The sequence below is a fragment of the Nelumbo lutea genome, chromosome 5, assembly GCF_056320005.1.
Source record: "Nelumbo lutea isolate HS-2025 chromosome 5, American lotus-T2T, whole genome shotgun sequence".
In the NCBI taxonomy this organism is placed as follows: domain Eukaryota; kingdom Viridiplantae; phylum Streptophyta; class Magnoliopsida; order Proteales; family Nelumbonaceae; genus Nelumbo; species Nelumbo lutea.
Genome location: NC_142688.1, coordinates 62,322,783 through 62,342,629, shown reverse-complemented (window position 1 = coordinate 62,342,629; position 19,847 = coordinate 62,322,783). Strand labels below are relative to the sequence as shown.

At 38.8% G+C, this 19,847-nt stretch overlaps 1 protein-coding gene across 2 annotated transcripts in view; it reads right to left on the bottom strand.

Moving 5' to 3' along the window:
• Positions 1-1,616: 1,616 nt before the first annotated feature.
• The window catches only part of LOC148852700 (uncharacterized), a 35,306-nt gene continuing 17,075 nt past the window's right edge, over positions 1,617-19,847 (bottom strand). For both annotated transcript variants that reach the window (XM_088944190.1, XM_088944191.1), the window contains exons 9-11: positions 6,700-7,045; positions 6,392-6,575; positions 1,617-2,365 (exon numbers count right to left, since the gene is read on the bottom strand). In XM_088944190.1, coding sequence (XP_088800316.1) covers positions 1,894-2,365; positions 6,392-6,575; positions 6,700-7,045 — 1,002 coding nt within the window. In that variant the 3' untranslated portion in view covers positions 1,617-1,893. The remainder of the gene's footprint in view (positions 2,366-6,391; positions 6,576-6,699; positions 7,046-19,847) is intronic.

Here is a 19,847-nt window from a genome sequence, read left to right as displayed (position 1 = left end):
ATCTGATATCGCATCTATGCCGCACGCACGAATAGACCACATTTATTACGATACGATAGTTAAGAAAACAATAATGATACCTACCACGTTTCCATCAGCCACTGAATACGATAAGTCATTGAACCCGTTCACCATTAACTGATATCGTGCATCCACAATAGGCATTACTTTGACATATAAGGGGGTTGAGCGCTCACACTCGAACAACAATGCGAATGTCTTTTGCTAATTTCCTTCCTATCAATGGTTAAGGGGGTTGAAGCTCGCAAATCCGACGTAGAGTTTCCCATTGATAGAAAGTAAATCATCAAAAGACAGGGGGCTAGATCACAAAAGGGATGGAAACCAATTGAAGAACAAATACCTAACTCTTGCCCAAAGCCACTAACACACAAAGACACACGATTGCTTGAATAACCAACTCCTAACCTGTCAATAGATAGAGGGGTTGACAAAAGCCCAAATGAACTTTCTTTTACCCACATGAAATCGCAAAATGGAGTAGATCTCCATACTCAATGCACAAATACTTACCGACCCATCGTAGAACCTCAAGGCAAATGTGAAGACAAAATGCTTATCGATAAGATTCCACTTACCGATAAGCAATGGGGCTAATATAGGTACATAGTGCTTGTTCAGTCCTTTAGAATCCAGAAGACACTAAATCGATACCATATGGATGCCTACGATCAGTCTTTAGCTTATCGGCCACCTGCGATGAACTTGTAGTGTATCGCATGGCTCATCGCACGTTCGCAATGAACTTACACTTGACATGAGCCTAAAATAGGTTCTAGTTAAACCAGCGATGAACTTTATACGCATGCGGTTCTACGATGAATCTTGGACACATGCAGTCCTGCGACAAACTCCCAAGGAGCGCGGTCTCACAATAAACCCTATAACGTTACAAAGCTATGGTTCATTGAGAACCGGACTTAAGTATTGACCGTGATGACGTCACTAGCGCCAAGTCGATTAAATAAAGTGCGAAAGGTGATAGCACACATAGATTATGAGAATCCTTGGGTGAAGGAAAAGTCATCCGTTGAGAGATCTCATAAAGATACGTGGTGAAACCCTAACAATGTTCCTTAATGATTGACAACAAATATAATATTCTCTTTCCTAATAGAAAAACACACTTTTGGCTCCTTTTTGGGACTTCGGAGTCCCTCCCTAAGGTCCTCATAACGAGGATCATTCATTCAATTACTTATTAACCCAATCATTGGATTCCCTACTCAGCCATCTCATCACTCCCCTTACCCTAGCCTCCTATTTGATTCTTCACTCTTGGTCTTCCTTTGTCCTTCAAAGAAACCATCCCCATCTAGCCTGACCACCTCCTACTTACAATTGGTAAGGGTACAACCGTGCAAATCGGGCACCTGATCTAAAGATTTTACATTTTATCATGCCTAGACTTTCAGCCCCAACTTTCAGGCCAGGTCCATTTCAAATTTAAGCAAAACCCAAGCCCACAGAAATTGCACCCTTTAATTGGACTAGCCAAAGGTAATTCTAATGCTACATTTGGTTGCAATGGAAACTTGTTTGCGCTGATGCAAAATTATGGTAGTGCAAAAGATTTGGGTGCAAATTTTGATGAATTTTTATTTCAAAATTTACCTTATTTTATTTGATTGAAGTAAATATGACATGAGGCAAAATAAAATTGAACCAGAGTTTGCATCCTTTTCATTTGCACTCCGATGCAAAACAAAAGCATTGAAGAGCATTACGTACAGCTTTCTATATATATATTCATATGATGTGCAACTGCACTATAGACAAATGTACACAAATGTACACCAGAAAATAAAATGGAAATTTCCCTTCCCACGCTTCTCCACCTATCTACTTTCTCTGGAACAAAACCACATGATTTTAGATCAGGTGGGCGTACCAAAGCCCATGAACAGAAATAGATACCGTTGCTACCACGACCAAAACCTCTCCTGCCTCTATAATGTTATCAATGAGGATAGTTGCACCCACCCGTCCAAGGGCCAACTCTGCCAATTCTCTACCCTGCAATCCACTTCCCCCGAGCACCACTCCTCGCATTGCCAAGTAAATTGCACGTGATACTTTCATAAAAACAGCGTCCTCAGCTCTTAGGCTCCTGACTAACATGTTTGCCATTACTTCCCTCCTTGCTTGGATCTTCTTTGCATCCGAGAAGTTATCCCCTCCTGAAAAACCATCAATAGCATCGATGATTTCCGCAATTCCCACATCAGCAACCCTGTCCAGGAGATTAGAGAGTTCTGTCACAGACTTGTATACTGTTTTCTCCATCTCTGTGGCGCTGGTCACCAAGTTCTCACTAATAAGGATCTGGCGGAGAACCAAAATGCTGCATCACAGAAAAGATCCAGATTAGAAGACAAAGGTGATGCAGGAACCAAGTGGGCCAAATATGGGGTGTTTTCAAAGAGGCATTTCAACTTTAGACAGTATTTTGGTTATTTTACATGTCTGTGGAGATGGAGCTCAGAATTTGATTTGTCTACTTTTTAAGCGGGTTATGCTTAAAGTTTTACAGTAATTTATAGTTTTCTCATGATGATGACTGTTAATTTTTGTTTTTCCTAGTTCTAATAGGATTGACCACCCCAATAATGTCTATATTTGCAGGAAGTACGTGCATTGCAAATGGTAGTAATGATGGACAGAAACTTTATCCAGTTCTGTGCACTTATGCAGAATTGTGGCATCTGATCTATATATGCTAGTCCAGTGGCACATGCAGATGCAGATACACATGCAAGATGAGAGAACATCAGTGGGGAGAGAAAAAATTTGGGGAGTTGGGGGGAGTGGGAGAGAAATAAATGTACTAAAATTTTTGGATGTTGGTCTAGACGGGGCTCAACTCCTGTAACAAAAGCCACTACAGGTGTAGTAGGTGCAAAACATCAATGAAAAGAACCATACATCACTATGCATCAGTTTAAAATGATGCTCAACGGAGGAAAAAAAAGGTTCAATATCACTTTTGCTTAAACAACATGATATGCAAAATTTACCATGTATTTAGAAAGCAAACATCCAAAATGAAATAAAAACTAATTACATCAACATATGGATCATGCATCTATGCTAAAGATGCCACACATTCTTGCAATTATCTCTTAAACCAAAGGTGGTAGAAACCAAACAAGATGTAGGAGTGGAAGAAGCCTGTGTCTTCTCAAATTCCAAGGCAAAAAATTAAACCTACACCATTTCCTTTTTTACCTTCTCAACATGCTGGTCCTAAATCAAGCAACCATCACGAAAGAAAGTGATAGAACCCCACACCACCATGCAAGGCTCATAATCACTCTAACTCTTCTCAGGCCCAAAATAAGTAAGCCAATTATCCCTACTACACGTCATTCTAGACGGAGGTGGGTAAAGAAAGTAATCCAAGAAATATGACTTTGTTTAGTCACTTTGAAGAGGTGAATATTGCATGCTTACAAGAAATTAAATGGAAAGGTAAAAAAGCTAAAGAAATTGATGGCCACAAATTATGATATACGAGATGTGAATAATAGAAATGGAGTGATAATAGTAAATAAGGATTTAAAAAATGAAATTGTAAATGTTAAAAGAATTGGTGATAGAATAATTTTGGTAAGACTTGTTTTTGGTGAGTGAAATCATTAACATAATTAGTGCTTATGCACCTCAAGTGGGTTTAGAAAAAACCATTAAAAGATGATTTTCGAAAAACTTGGTGCCTATATTTAAGAACAAAGGTGATAATACAAAGTTGTAACAACTATTGAGGGATTAAACTAATGAGCCACACAATGAAACTTTGTGAGAAAATAATTGAACAAAGATTGCGACTTGAAACAAGTGTATCAAATAACCAATTTGACTTTATTCCAGGAAAATCAACCATGAAAGCTATATTTCTTTTGACACGACTGATAAAAAATTTAGAGAGAAGAAGCATCATATGGTGTTCACTGATCTAAAAAGGGCTTATAATAGAGTTACTAGAGAGATAACATAATGAGTCTTAGAAAACAAATGGGTATAAAATAGGTAGACAGACCTAATTAAAGATACGTATGAGGGGACAACAACCAATGTTAGAACAATAGTTAGAAAGACATAAGATTTTATAGTTACAATGGGTCTTCACCATCAGTACTTAGCCTTTTGTCTCTTTGCACATATCATCGATGAATTGGCTAAACATGCTCAGGAAGAAGTTCTATGGTGTATGTTGTTTGCAGATGACATTGCTTTAATTGATGACATTGTTTTAAATGCAAAATTAAGCTCATGGACAAATAACCTAGAGACAAGAGAGTAGGACTAAAATAGAGTATATGACATGAAAATTTAGTAACAGTAGGAATTCAAAACAAGATACAATAAAGATTGGAGACCAAGAGATAACTCAATGTGACCATTTCTAGTACCTTGGTTCAATGATTCATAACAAGGAAGAGGTTGAGGAGGATGACACTAACAGAATTAGAGCACGTTGAGAAAAATGGAAGGGTGCATTATGACTTTGTGATAGGAGAATAACACTTTAGATTAAAAGGAAAATTCTATAAAACAATGTAAGGCCAGCTATGTTGCAAGGAACCAGTGTTGGGTTGTCAAGAAACATGTTCAGAAAATGAGTGTGACAAAAATGGAAATGCTAAGATGGATGAGTGGAAAAACTAGAAAAGATGGGATCAAGAAAGAAGCCATTTGTAGAAACCAAGCAGTAGTTCCAATAAATGATAAAATGAGAGTAGACTAAAATGGTTTGGTTACATGCATAGAAGACTACCAACAACTCTAATTAGAATAAATGGTTTGTTACAAGTGAAAGGAGCTAAAAGAGCCAGGGTAGACAAAAAACAACACAGGTAGTAGTAAGAAATTATTCAAGCACTTAAAATTTAACAGTGGATATGGCTTTAAATATAAGTATAGAATGGATTGGCAAAACAAGATTCATGTAACTGACCCCATATAGTTGGGATAAGGCATGGAGGATGATGATGATTTCCAATCCACCACCCTTGAGATTTGTATATGTATATAGGAGGCCATGTTAGCCGGTTAGTTGAAAGGGGTTGACTATGACTAGAACCATTTAGTTACTTGATTTGGATCTGACAACTTGTAAGCGAAATACTTGGTGTTAGGTAAATAACAAGAGAGAATTTTCTGTCCATTTTCTCTCTTCTTTTTTTTTTTAATTTCAAATTTGAGGAGGTTAAGCCACCTTGGAAGTGGTTTCTATTTTGACTAGTAACTCAACAAAATTGGAATCAGGGCACAAGAAAAAACCATGACCAACACAAGATCAACTATGGTGAAAGATCAAATCGATCGGTTGGAGTTGAGTCTCCACAAGTTTGAAGGAGACTTACGGGAGATCAAAGAGGCACTATTAGCAGTGATATCTCATTGTGGAAGGATGACAAGATCTGAAGCCAAATAGACTGAATGAAGTCAGGATGCAATTTAGGCTAGCACAAGTTTGACTTTTGTCAAAATTTAGATGACCCCAGCTCAAGACTAGAGCCCAAAGTAGTATAAAATGTGAAGGAACTCCCTGATGTACCATTTTATTGTAGTCCTTATTGTATTGTTTTCTTATTTATTATTATTTTCACTTCAGCCCTGCAAGGGCCTCTCTGTAATTTCTGTAATTTCACTTTCTATATAACGGACCCTTGGGGTAGGATCGAATCATCCATTCTTCATCCCCAGAATTTTGTATTTTGCTCTGGGTCCATTGACATGGTATCAGAGCAGGCTGTTCTTTCCTTGCTCATTCGTTGGGCATGTTAGGTCCTAACACCTTTCCCTTCTTTGTGTTATTTAGTGCCTCTTTTATTTCAGTAGGTCTAACTCTACAAAGGTACGTATTATTTTTAATAGTATTATTATTGCTAGCTTCTCCTCCATTAGCACCCTCTCCTTGTTCATTTAATAATTTTTCAAAATAGTTTTTCCATCTTTGTTCAATGTTCTCATCTTTTGCCAAGACTGCTCTTCATCATTAATGCACCTAACATGGTTTAAATCTATGCCTTTCCTTTCCCTCAGCTTTGTTAGTATATATATTCTTTTTTCTTCCTCTTAGTGCCTAATTTATGGTAAAGCTCATTAGAAGCATAGCTTCATTCACCTTCTTTTTGACTTCCTCTCTTATGGTTTTATATTTTCCCAATATTTTGCATTTTTAGCTTTTTGCCATCCTTTGTAACATGTTCATTTTAATCTGATTACATTTTTTAACTTCTTCATTCCACCACCAAGTTTCTTTAGTACTAATCCATTTCCCTTTACATTCTCCCTAGATATGATCCTATAAAAAGGTGGGAGGAAGGTAGAGAACAAAAAACAAAGAGCAATAACATCGACCTACCTGATAGCAATAACAACACTCTTCTGAAGTTGGGACTGAACAGCTTTTAGCCTTGAGAGATTTAGCTTAAGGGTTTCAGGTAAGGTCTCCAGTGTTAGCCCTTTTGTGCCAAAAACTAGCTTCAACAAGCCAAGCCTCACCAACAGATCAATCCTTTCTCCCTTGCATTCTGGCTGTTGGTTACCTATTCCAACAACTGATAATTAAAGAACTACCACTAAAGAGGAAAAGGTGGATTCAAAGACTTATGAAAGGATTTTTTTCCTATATGTTTTTAGGACACCCTAAGAAATTTTTTGCACTCATACCTGTAAAGGTAGCAATTGTCACTGATGGAAAGGATTTCCCTTGGCTTCTGTTTGATGGTACAAGCACACTGCCACCAGTCCTAAGGGTAGGAGGAAGGCCCTGAGAAGAACTAATCTGACTTGTTCTCGAAGCTGACAAGGAATCTGTATGTTCACCCCATTCCTGCTCTGAACTACCCTTTACAGATGATAGCCATTGCACTGTCAATGGTAGAGCTGTTGAGGCATCAGAGGGTGACCTATAACGGTTGGCAAATGCCTTTTTCAGGTATTCTAAACCAGCTGGCCCTTTTATGAGAGGTCCCGCAATTCTTATATGTGCTTTGCTAATTTCTCGTTTAAGTTCCTGCAAGAATATAAAAGTTGTTCTGAGAAAGCTACAGATAAGACAGTTGAATATGTGAGTGTGTGTGTGTGTGTGTGTGTCATAGAGAGAGAATTTAGTGCAAGAAATTTCTCTGATCCCTACATGAAATACTAAATTAATATCCAGACCAAATTCTTGTACCCATGCATGACATATGTTATAGATCTATCCATTAATCCCATAATGACAAAGAAAACCATCAAATTTGTAGTGAGGTAGATATCCATAAGCTCAACATGTCCAATGGAGTGCCAAGCAACCCAAACCACATCATTCATACACTTACCTCTCAATATTTCCACATGTAACATCTCTGTAAATCTGTATCAGATATTAAATTCAATTGCTTCATGAAGTTTCTAATTAAGACCGGGGATGTTGCATGGACTCTCTGAAATGGATGATGCATCGTATCAAAACACATCCAAGTCTTCCATTCAATGGATTCTCAAGGGCACTTCTACATAACATTTCCTTTTTATCTCCTAGCCTATTCAACATAAATGAACAGAAAAACTATAAGACGAATCCATTTTTGTGTAATTTTGTTTAGTAACAAAGGCAACACTTTTTGTAAGTATATAATGTTAGAATTCAAAAAGCATGAATTATTTTAATAGCATATACTCTTCCATGGACGTATCCATGAGTCCATGTTTTCTCATCTTGCCAAATCTGACTCTTGGACATGCATCAGATTCCAACCAGTGTTCAAATCCATGCAATGCTGGTTGGTATAAGTTCATGTGGCAACAACTTAGGTGAGCCTAATAGTTCATCAATTAATTTGCTTAGATTACATCAATAACACATATTGGTGTTTGCTATGGGTAATTCTGCTCTCAGAACCTCACATAAGTGTTTCTGCAAATAACCTACTTGCGAGAAGTTTTTCTCTCATCAATATAAATTGGTTTTATAGTAAATAGAAAAATCATTAAAGAAAGAACAAAGAAGAATCTCATCATCAAAACATCCAAAAACAGCCAAACAGAATTCCACCTTCCTTGCAATACATCAGTCACAAACCACTATGGGAGATCATACTTAGCCCAGCCTGGAAACCTGGCCTGCAATATATACTATACACACTTAATAGTGAGTGTCACACTCTATAGTGCCAGACTTATCTAGCACTTAATAATAAGTTAGAAATAACTTACCAACCTCTCATCTTTAGACTTAATAAACACTTATCTAGCAGCCTCCTCTCCTAAGAAGAATATCCCCATCTTTCCAACCTCTATTTCTTTATTGACCACCTCATTAATGCCCATTTTCTCATCTGCTTTAGATACTTTATCATTGAAACCCAATCTCATCTACTCTTCTCCACTACCTTCAAAATCTTAATATAAATTATTTGTTATACAAGGAATATGTGCTTCATTTTCATTTTCATTTTACCATTTTCTAAAATATCAATGTATGCTTCATATAGATATAGAATTCTTTTAATTTGCAAAATCTTTACAATATACAGAGCTTCCATAAATCATTTCTGTTACTGAAGCTGGTGTTTAAAATCCTATCATGAGACACTAAAACCATACAACAGACCACAAAATGATCATCTAAACACAAAATACTCTCATGAGAGAGAATGTAGGTTCCAGCATTGGAGAGATGGAGAACTTCGTGGAGGCCAATCGATGGAGAAGATCTCTAAAGGTGGAGGCAAAAATTTTTCTGTTTCAGGAACTAAGAATCAGAGGGCAGATCAGCATGAAAATCAGGGATGCCAAGATGGCTATGGTGTTCTTGGTAGGATTAGATGTGGTGGAGTGGCTCACAGACTTTGTAGATGAAGCAAGCTCAGAAGGAGAGGAAAGAAGCTGGAAAGAGTTCCTTACAGAGGTGGGAAGGAGATAAGTGCTGGAATGCAGGAAAAATCATAAAGGATCTTTCATAGCTCTTTCAGGGTTCTATGCTAAGAACAGGAAGCAGATAGTTTGTATCCCCGAAGGAAGAAAGAGCCAATAGTGGCTTGAGATAGTCAAGATTCTGAGAGACTTTATGTCAAGAGTGAAAACAGAGGGGAGAAAAGGAGAAAGAAGGAAAAAGAGGAAATCTCAAAGACAGCAGATAACCTCAAACCCCCTAGGCAAAATGTTTTGACCTTGGTGCAAGCTGAAAATAAAGTGGCTCTGTTGGTAACTGCTGAAAAAGAAGAATGGACAAGTAAACTGATCGTTGAAGTTGACAAACCAAGTAGAAGTTGGGAGAAGATTGCTGATTTACTGAAAAACAGTTGAAGATGAGAACCACTTTTATCCCAACGCCTTTCGACAGGTGCTAAGCTTTGCTTGATCCACTTGAAAACAAATTAAAAGTTGAGGCTGTGTCTACAGGATGATCTTGGCTCGGTGCTCAGTGAATATATTCAAGTGGTCTCCATCAAATTCGAAGGAATTCTCTGTTCTGGATGGGGTGGTAGTGCGTGTTGTTGGATTATCATTCCATCTTTGGAATGATAAAGTAGCAGAAGCAATTGCAGTATTGTGTGGAGCAAGGCTGGCTGGTGTTTTTTGGGGAGACCTCAGGTCCACAGCAATTTTACTGAATGGAGTCAAGCCTGAGGAGATTCCCAGGAAAGTTTACTTAAAAGTTAAAAGAGCTTTCATGGCAGTTTGGCTGGTTTCCTCCACAGAAGCTGAACTGTAGAGGGAAGCTCAAGAGGAGGAAGATGCAAAGGTTGAAGATGAAACCCTACATAGCAGCAAGGGGTTGGAGGACCTGCAAGGGAGAGAATTTATACAAAAAAGGGCGAAGAGGATTTTAGAGTTCCAAAAGCCTTGCAGAAGTTGGAAAATCTTAATGTGACCAACAAGGCATTAGCTGGGCATCTGACAGATCTTACGCTCTAGCTGCTACAAGTGGCACCAAATATAAATTTTCAAATACACCTACTCAAATGCAAGAAGGTTCTAAGGGGTCAGTAAACTCTCTTGAACCAAAGCCAAAAGGTGGGGAAGATAAACAGTTGGGTAAAATGAAAAAAGACAAGGCTCAACCTCTAATTAATCCAGGCCAGGCTCATGTTGGTGGGCCCCAGAAACTAAACTATGGGCCCACTCAGTCGGAGGATGTTGCTGTTGGGCCATGTCAAGTAGGCCCTTAAGGACCAGGGGAGGAAGTTTCTAATGGGTCAGCCCTTGTCAGCCCACCTAAGGTGGGTCAGGCAGAGCATATTAAAAGGTTTGGAAAGGAGATTTCAACTGGACCGAGCATTGTTAGCCCATCTAAGGGGCGCAAGGAAAAATATGAGAATTTAAAAAGTCACGTGCCTAGACGTGTTTTGTCAATAGATGGTATTTACCATCTATCTTCTTCTTCGAGTTCAACAAGCCAAGTTTTTGGAAGCTCCAACTCTTCTCCTCTTGGAATCTCTATGCAATAGATTGCATCTGCAAGATTAAACAGATTATCGCTAGAAAAGTGCAACTCAAGATGTATCAGACAAAGCAACTTAGAGGAGCTTAGGAAGGTTTCTCATTCTGAGGAAGACTATAGTGACACTGATTCAGACAATACAGTGAGCCTGGGGAGCATCAACCTAAACAGCTCGAGGAACATCTTTGAAGAAGATAGCTAGGGAATGGAAGTGATGTTTCAGGAAGATAAGCTGGATCACAAAGAGTAGAGGAAGACAACTTGAATGCTATGGACTGGCCTACGAAGACCTCGACTGTGGGGTCTGTGGCTCAGGAGTTGCCTACTTGCAAGGGAGGTCAGCCCCTTAGCTCAGGTAGAACAGGATATTGGTTTGGAAGGGAAAGAGCTTACCAGAATGGTTTGTAACGTCTTGCTAGAAGCTGGACAGTAGTGGAAGACTAACTCGGATGCAAAGCTGACAAGGTCTTGACCTCCACTAAAAACTCTCCCATGCAGATCTGAACTCAGGAAACAGGCTTAGGCTTGCCTCTTGACACTGATCCCCCTTCTTCGGAAGTAGTCCCCTTGGTCTCCAACAACAAAGGGACCAAGTGGAAATTTTTTATTTGGGGAGGGGGGGAGTAGAGAGTAGAGAACTTGGAACCATTGAGGGTGAGTAGAGTGGGGTAGACGTGTCACTCAAGAATAAACAGGAGGATCTAGAAAGAATATAGGAACAGATCTGTCTGTTACTGGAGGAGTATAAAGAAAAGGAGGGAGTAGATGACAGGGAACAAGTGATAACTCCTCTAACGAAAGACTATCACAAAAGCTCTTAGTTGGGGGTGGGGAGGTGGTTGAAGTTAGTGTTTCAGATTAAATAAAAAAAAAAAGAGGGGAATACAAAAAGGAAAAAGAAAAAAAGATCAAAAGTAGAGAGATTAATCTTAGATATTTAGGGTGATATCAAGTTCAGTGGTAGAGGAGAGAGAAAGAAGGTTCCCTTGTAAAGTGGAGTCTTTTAGAAAGGAGTCTTACAATGAAAATCATTAGTTGGAATGTGAGGCTTGGGGAGAGCACATGAAAAAGGGCAATTAAAGATTTGCCAAGTAGAGAGAAATCTGATATAGTTATGTTACAGGCAAGGTTCAAAATATTGATATGCCCGATACGCGAGTAGAGGTGTATCGGGCAATATTAGTAGTTTGTTTTTTAGTTTTTTTTCCTCAAATCTGGTTCAGAGGGGGAGGGGCCGGTTTAAGGTCCATCCACCCCTTGAACTGGTCAAAACCCTAATACACCCTCTGTAGGGGCATATCGGGAAGTTCCCAATACGATACGTATCGGCTGATACGGGCCGACACGTATTGATACTTTGAACCTTGGTTACAAGAAACCAAGCTAACAAAATTGAATAGAAAATGGGTTAGAAGTGTGTGGAGATCAAGAGGAGTTTGTTGGACCTCGGCTCCTTCATGAGGAGCAAGAGAATGTTGTAGAATCAATGGAAGAACTCATAGGAAGAGTTTTTGTCTTTAAAGTTCAGCAATGTGGGTATGGATTCACTTGGGTCTTAACCAATGTCTATGGGCCAAATACTTATAATGAGATGTGGGAGGAGCTGTATGGAATACAAGGCATATGGGTTGGCCCTTGGTGTTTAGGGGAGATTTCAATGTAATTAGGTTTTGTAATTAATCTAACAATCCCCAAAGAATGGTCACAACCAGTATGAGAAAATTCAATGAATTAATTAACACATTGACCTAAAGGAAATACCCCTCTTACAAACCAATTTTACTTGGAGTAATTTCCAAGAAAACTCCCTTTGCTCGAAACTAGATAGGTTTCTATTTAATGTAGAGTGGGAGAATCATTGGAGGAATTTGGTGGCTAAAGCTCTACCAGAGTTACTTCTAATCACTACCCTATCCAATTAGGCCCTAAACCTCTAGACTCTGGACCACGATCCTTTAGATTTGAGAATATGTGGTTAACTCACCTAGATTTTGTGCGCTTGGTTGAGGAGTGGTGGAATGAAGAATTGAGAGAGGTAAAGTGGAAGGGAGTAAGGTTCCACAAAACTTTGAAGAGATTGAGATCCAAGATAAAGGAGTGGAATAGGGAGCGTTTTATAAGGATAGAGGAACAAATGACCAATTTGCTATCCAAGATTGAGGAACTAGACTCCAAAGAATCTCAAAGGATTATGAATGAGCAAGAAAGGGATTTGAGAAGAAATCTAAAGAAGGAATTGGAAGTTGTTCTTAGAGAGATCTCCTAGAGGCAAAAGTCAAGACATAAATGGATCAAGGAAGGGGATGGAAATACAAAATTTTTCCATGCCTTGGCCAATGGGAAGAGAAGAAAAAATTTTGTGACTAAATTAGAAGTAGATGGAGAGGAAGTCACGAACCAAGATGGGCTAGCCAAAATGCTTGTGGATCACTTCAAATCAATTTTTAGAAAGCCATTGAATAATAGGCTAAGATTGGGAGATTTAGAATGGCCCAGATTGTTTAAAGAACAAGTAAACTTGTTAGAGATAAGTTTTGAAGAAGAGGGGAATAGGTAGGCAATTTTCTCAATGGATAGATCCAAAGCACCTGGCCTAGATGGTTTTACTATGGCTTTTTTTATTAGGACCATTGGGATGTGGTCAAAGAAAACAGAAGAAAAACAGTCTTTTGAAACAAATGGACTAATAAAAAATAGTCAAAAAGATGATAGAGAGCAGCAGAGGAGAGAAGCAAGTAGAGAGAAGAGGAAGAAGAAGATGGCAGCAATAAGGGTTCAGAGAAAGATTTTCAAATGTAATCCTCTCTTACACCCTAATCCCTTTTCATTAACTTAATTTTCAGTAAGTACAAAGAGGCCCTTAATTGGACGAATAATTTAAAGGAAGCATAACATAAGTAAGGCCCACTACAGCAAAGAACATAAACAAAAGAAATAAGTAAACAGTCTATGGGCCATTCAGCCCATCCTCTCTACACTCCCCCTCAAGCTGAGCATAGATGTCAATCATGCCAAGCTTGCCAATATTATGCTAAAGATTGGCCTTGGGGATTCCCTTGAAAAGGATATCAGCTAATTGTCCTTTAGAAGAGATAAATGGTAGACAAACTTCTCCAGAAGCCACTCTTTCTCGAATAAAATGTCTTTCAAGTTAAATATGTTTGGTCTTGTCATGTTGACTAGATTGTGAGCAATGTTGATGGTAGCCTGATTATCACAATATAACATTAATGGCTTATCATACTCAATACCCAATTCCTCCCCAAGGATCGAAACCAAAATAGCTCAGAGACTCCATGAGCCATGGCTCTGTACTCGACTTCAACTAAAGATCTGGCAACAACTGATTGTTTCTTGCTTGTCCAAGAAACAATATTACTTGCCACCAAGCTACAGTACCTAGAAATTGACCTTTTAACCTTCTAACCTTCTATCATCAATGTTTCCATCCTAATTAGCATTTGTGTAAGCCTCCAGTTTCATATGACCATGCTTAGCAAATAGAATTCCCTTTACAGGAGAACCCTTTAAATAACACCAAATTCGTTCTACTACTGCCATGTGAGTGTCCCTAGGAGCATGCATGAACTAACTAATGCAATTGACAGCATATGCAATGTCTAGCCGAGTCATGCAAAGATAGAGCAGTTTCCCAAGTAACCTCTGGAAGGCCCCCTTATCTTTCACCAATACTCCATCTAAGGTAGAAAGTTTGTGATTCGTATCAATAAGAGTAGCTATTGGTCTAGCACCCATCTTCTCTGTTTCAATAAGCAAGTCAAGCACATACTTTTGTTGAGAGATAAAGATCCCATCCTTAGACCGAGCAACTTCTATGCCAAGGAAATACCTCAGTTCCCCCAGATCTTTGATCTCAAATTCTGTATAAAGAAAAGATTTAAGATCATTGATCCCTGTTACATCATTACCAGTCACAACTATATCATCAACATAAACAATAAGATATACCACCAAAGAGCCCCTCCTCTTCACAAAGAGGGTATGATCAAACTGAGTCTATATATAGCAAAAGTTAACAAAGGCAGCCCCAAACCTTTCAAACCATGCCCTAGGTGACTGTTTAAGATAAAGAGATTTCTTCAGCTTGCATACATTTCCCTCCATATTTATGTCATAAATCCTCGGTGGAAGAGACAATATAGACCTCCTCATGTAACTCTCCATTTAGGAATGCATTTTTCACATCCAGCTGGTAAAGTGGTCAATCTGAATGTGCAACCAGAGATAGTAGAACCCTCATAGAAGTCATCTTTGCAACAGGAGCAAAGGTCTCCAGATAGTCAATCCCACATGTCTGTGTATAACCTTTGGCAACCAGCCTAGCTTTGTACTTTTCGATGGTGCCATCAACATGGTATTTGATGGTGAAAACCCACTTACAGCCCACTGGTTCCTTCCCTTCAGGCAAATCAACCACTTCCCAAGTGTCATTCTTATACAGGGCATCGATTTTTGTTCTCATAGAATCCCTTCATTCTAGAATAGTAAGAGCTTCTGACACTGACTTGGGTATTGGGTTAGAAACAGCAGAAGAAAGATAGCCAAAATATGAAGGAGTGAGCAAACTATAAGAAAGGTGTTTGGAAATGCAATGTGCAATACACTTCCTTTTACGTTTCCTGATAGAAATAGGGATATCAAGGTCTGGGAAAGGTGGCTCCAAAGGGACTGTATCAGTATATATTGTCTCTTTTGTGACTGGAAGTGTAGGAGGCTCATGTGATGTAGAGGAAACAATCTACCCACTTCTAGTTCTCTGTCGCTGGTACAACCTGGGATTAAAGAGAGGACAAGGAGGTAACGAAGGAGGAATAGGAATATTGGAAGGAGAATGAGATGATTGTCCCTACCTTGACTCATTTGAAATAAAAGGAGGCTCAAAAGAAGACTCAACTGGGACAGGAAGGGGGAGAGCAAACAACGGTGACAAATTCTCCCCCTTTGGATAATGCTTCTCTAGAAAATGATCATAGAAAGAAGAAGACTCATCAAAGGTGACATCCATTGAAACATACCGAGTTCTAGATTTTGGACCAAAACGACAATAATCCTTTTGTGTGGAGGCATAACCAAGGAAAATGCACTTGTGGGCCTTTGGTTCAAATTTGTCTTTGGGTACGTGGAATATGTGCATAACAGTTGCAACCAAAGACGCAGAGTGGAATAGAAAAAAGGTTCTTGCCCGGATGAAGGAGACTTAAAACCCAACACTCCAGATGGCATACGGTTAATTAGGTAGGTTGTAGTGAGAACAACATCCCCCCAAAATCTTGTAGGAACAAATGAGGCAAATAGGATACTTCTTGCAACTTTAACAATGTGTTCGTTTTTTCTTTCAGCAACTCAATTCTGTTCTGTAGTCCTAACACAGGAACTTTGGTGAATAACCCCCAAATCAGTGAGATAATAGGTTAGGTTTTTCTCAAAATATTCCTTTGCATTGTCGGATCTAAAACTTTTGATTCTAGTATCAAATTGGGTAATAAGAACAAATTCATGGAACTGCCTCACAAGTCTGGGAATTTCATAACGAGACTTCATAAAAAATAACCAAGTATATCGTGAAAAATCATCAATGAACAAGATAAAATATTTATAGACACCCATAGAGGGTAAGTGGTATGGCCCCCACACATCAGAATGCACAATATGGAATGGAGAAGATCTTTCATTACTCAAAGGATAACTGCTTCTACAATGTTTTGACAACTCACAAGACTCACAATGAAGACTAAACAACTTAATTCCCTTGAATAGTTCTGGGAATAAATGACTCAATGCAAAAGAAAGATGACCCAAACGAAAATGACATAACATGACACAATTGGCAAACTCTAAAGATGTAGATCCAAAAGCAGCTTTCCCAGGTTGTCCTTGACACTGTCCAGGAGTATCCAACAAATATATTCCATTCGCCTCATGGCCACTCCCAATCACTTTCTGAGACTCCAAATCCCCAAAGACACGATAGAAAGGAAAAAATGTTACACTGTAGTTCAAAGACTTAGTTAGACTACATATAGATAACAAATTTGTATTCAATTTGGGCACATGAAGAGCAAAAGGAAGTAAAAGAGAGTTTGTAACCTTAATGGTTCCCTTGCCAGAGATAGGAGCAAGAGACCCATTGGCTAAGGTGATCTTATCCCGGCCAAGAAGCAAAACATAAGAAATAAACAAAGTGGAAAGGCCGGTCATATGATCAGAAGCTCCAGAATCATATAATCCAAGGGATCCTATGATTACCTGAGATAGTTGCATGATTGGCAATGGCCCTTATACCTGAATAAGCAAATGCAGAAGAAGTTGAATTTCCTAGAGGGTTGGAAGAAGAGGTAGCACTCTTAAGGTGATTGATCATCCTTTCATACTTCTCATATTCTACCTTTATAACTGCTAACTGTTCACTAGCAGTTCTCTCATCGGTTAGGTACCTGTCATTATCTGGACTAGTAGCAATGTTAGCACTTCCAGCCTTCACATTATCAACCTTCTTTTGGAAACGAGGAGGAAGAAGCTCCGGATGCAGTTTCCAGCACTTGTCTTTTGTATGTTTTGGTTTCTTACAATATTCACAAATAACTTCCTTCTTTCTTGAACCACCTGGACTTCCTGTAGTTCCCTTAGGTTTTAGCCCCATGTTAGCAAAGTGGTCATTTAGACTAGCCCCTTGAACCTAGACTTGTCTTCAAATTTCTTCACTACACACTAAGGCATAGGCCTGAGACAATGAAATACTATCCATCTTGGATAAGTTGTTCTGTTTTGTGATGTCATACTCTGGATTCAACCCCGTCAAGAATTCAAAAACCCTATTTCTCTCAACTAATTTTTTATAGGTTTTAGCATCATTAGTACTTTCCCAGGCAATAGTTTCCATCAAGTCAATTTCTTGCCAAAGAGATTTCAGCATTGTGAAATAGACGGCCAAAGGTCTCTCCCCCTGCCTTGAATTTTTCACATCACTCCTCAACTTATATGCCTTGGCTACATTCTGTTTCTGCGAATAGGTTTTAGCAACACTGTCCCATATTTCCTTTGCTGAATTCATCCATAAATAGTATTGACTGATTTGAGGTTGCATCGAATTTACTAACCATCCAATTACAGTGTAATTTTCTTGCATCAATTTTTCATAAGATGGATCTTCTTTTGAGGAAACCTTTTTGTTCCCGGAGATATACCCCGCCTCTACTACAAACACGAATTTTTACTGATTGTGACCATGCCAGATAGTTGGTTCCATCTAGCTTGATTGTGGTCATAGCCAATAGAGAGTTAACAAAGGCCCCCAAAACCTGTCCAAATTCAGCAACATGCTTGTTTTCAACTTCCAAATGACCCATCTTCTTAAAAACGCTCCAGAATAACTTCTAACAACTTCAATTAACAATCAAGGAAGACAGGAAAAAATATGTTGTGAATCAACCTCTATGCAGTCGTACCTGTTAACTGCGTCACACTCGGAACTCGGGAAAAACAGAAAAAACCCAGCCGCAACTTGTAGACTTCACAAAACACTAAGCTACTTGAATCAATCTTCAAGATGAAGAACAAGAAGTCATTCAATCATTGAGCGCTAAGGTCAAACTCCCTGTGGGGCCTGTAAGTATATTTCTCCAGTTAATTAGGGTTTTGGGCAACATACCTGAGACTGTCAAAGTGACGACAAGGACAGCCTCCTCTCCAAAAACCACTAACAACTGGGCTGAAAAAAAAAATTAACTACTCATTCAATTCAGTTCTCCATACACATTGGGTATGGGAAGAAAAAAAGGGAAAAAAGGAGGAAAGGAGAGCTTGCTTTGATACCAAGAAGAAAAGCAATCTTTTGAAACAAATGGACTAATAAAAAATATTCAAAAAGATGATAGAGAACAGTAGAGGAGAGAAGCAAGTAGAGAGAAGAGGAAGAAGAAGATGGCGGCAATAAGGGTTGAGAGAGAGGTTTTCGAATGTAATCCTCTCTTACACCCTAATCCCTTTTCATTAACTTAATTTTTAGTAATTACAGAGAGGCCCTTAACTGGGTGAATAATTTAAAGAAAACATAACATAGGTAAGGCCCATGTTGAGGCCCATTACAGCAAAGAACATAAACAAAAGAAATAAGTAAACAGTCTATGGGCCATTCGGCCCATCCTCTCTACAAAAACCTTTCTAAGGCGTTTAAGGAATTTGCAAACAATAACAAAGTAAGCCCTGGTGACCAATATCTACAAAATCCTAGCTAAAGTGTTATCTTTGAGGATTAGAGTAATGTTACCCTTCATCATTATTCAAGCTCGATGAGATTTTGTGGAGAACATGAGAAAGCCAGGCAATCAAGGTTTTGTTTGCAAGCTGGGTTTAGAAAAGCCTATGATTTTGAGGACTAGAGCTTTCTACTAGAGGTCCTTCAGTGTTGTGGGTTTAGGGATAGATGGTGCAATTGGATAAAGGGTTATATTAGTTCCTACCACTATTCAACCTTGGTTAATGGGATGGTCAAGGATTTCTTCCTAGCTTGTAGAGGTCTTAGGCAAGGTCACCCCCTCTCCCTTTTCTCTTCACCTTAGTTGCAGATGATTTTAGCATATTAATATCTAAGGCAGATAGGGAAGAAGTAGTAAGAGGCTAGAGGGTAAGAAGGAAAAATGTCCAGGTGACCCACCTACAATTTGTTGATGAGATTATAATTTTTTGTGAAGAGAGTGATAGGAGAAAAGTGAGGAATCTCAAAATTCTACTGAAGTACTTTGAGAGTGTTTCCAATTTGAAAATAAACTTGGATAAGAGCTGTATGGTTGGTTTGATATGGATGAGAAGGGCTATTGAGTTTGTGGCTGAGTGTTTAGGTTGTCCTATTTCTTCTTGGCCCTTGCAATATCTAGGTCTCCCTTTAGGTGCCAACCCAAAAGAGAGTAACTTTTGGACCCCGGTTTTGGAAAAGTTTGAGAAAAGATTAGCTTCATGGAAAAAGAACTATACCTCATTAGGGGGTAGATTAACCTTACTGAGAGCCAACCCAGCAAATCTACCAGTTTATCATTTCTCTACTTTTAGGATTCTTATTAGGGAGGCCAAGGAGTATAAGAGAATAATGAGAAATTTTCGTTTGGAGCCAAGGGAGGAAAAAAAGGATCATCTAATAAATTGGGAAATAGTTTGTAGGAATAAAGAGGAGGGTGGACTAGGTTTAAGAAAGTTAGTTCTTAAGAATAAAGCTCTCTTAGGAATGGTTGTGGAGGTGGACCCTAGAAAGGGAGAGGTTGTGGCATAAGATGATAGCTAACATACATGGCAAATTAGAAAAATGGATGGGATGTTGGTGTATCGTGTCAAGCTATGTTGGCAACTCCTTGGGAAGCAACTCAAAGTGTTCTCC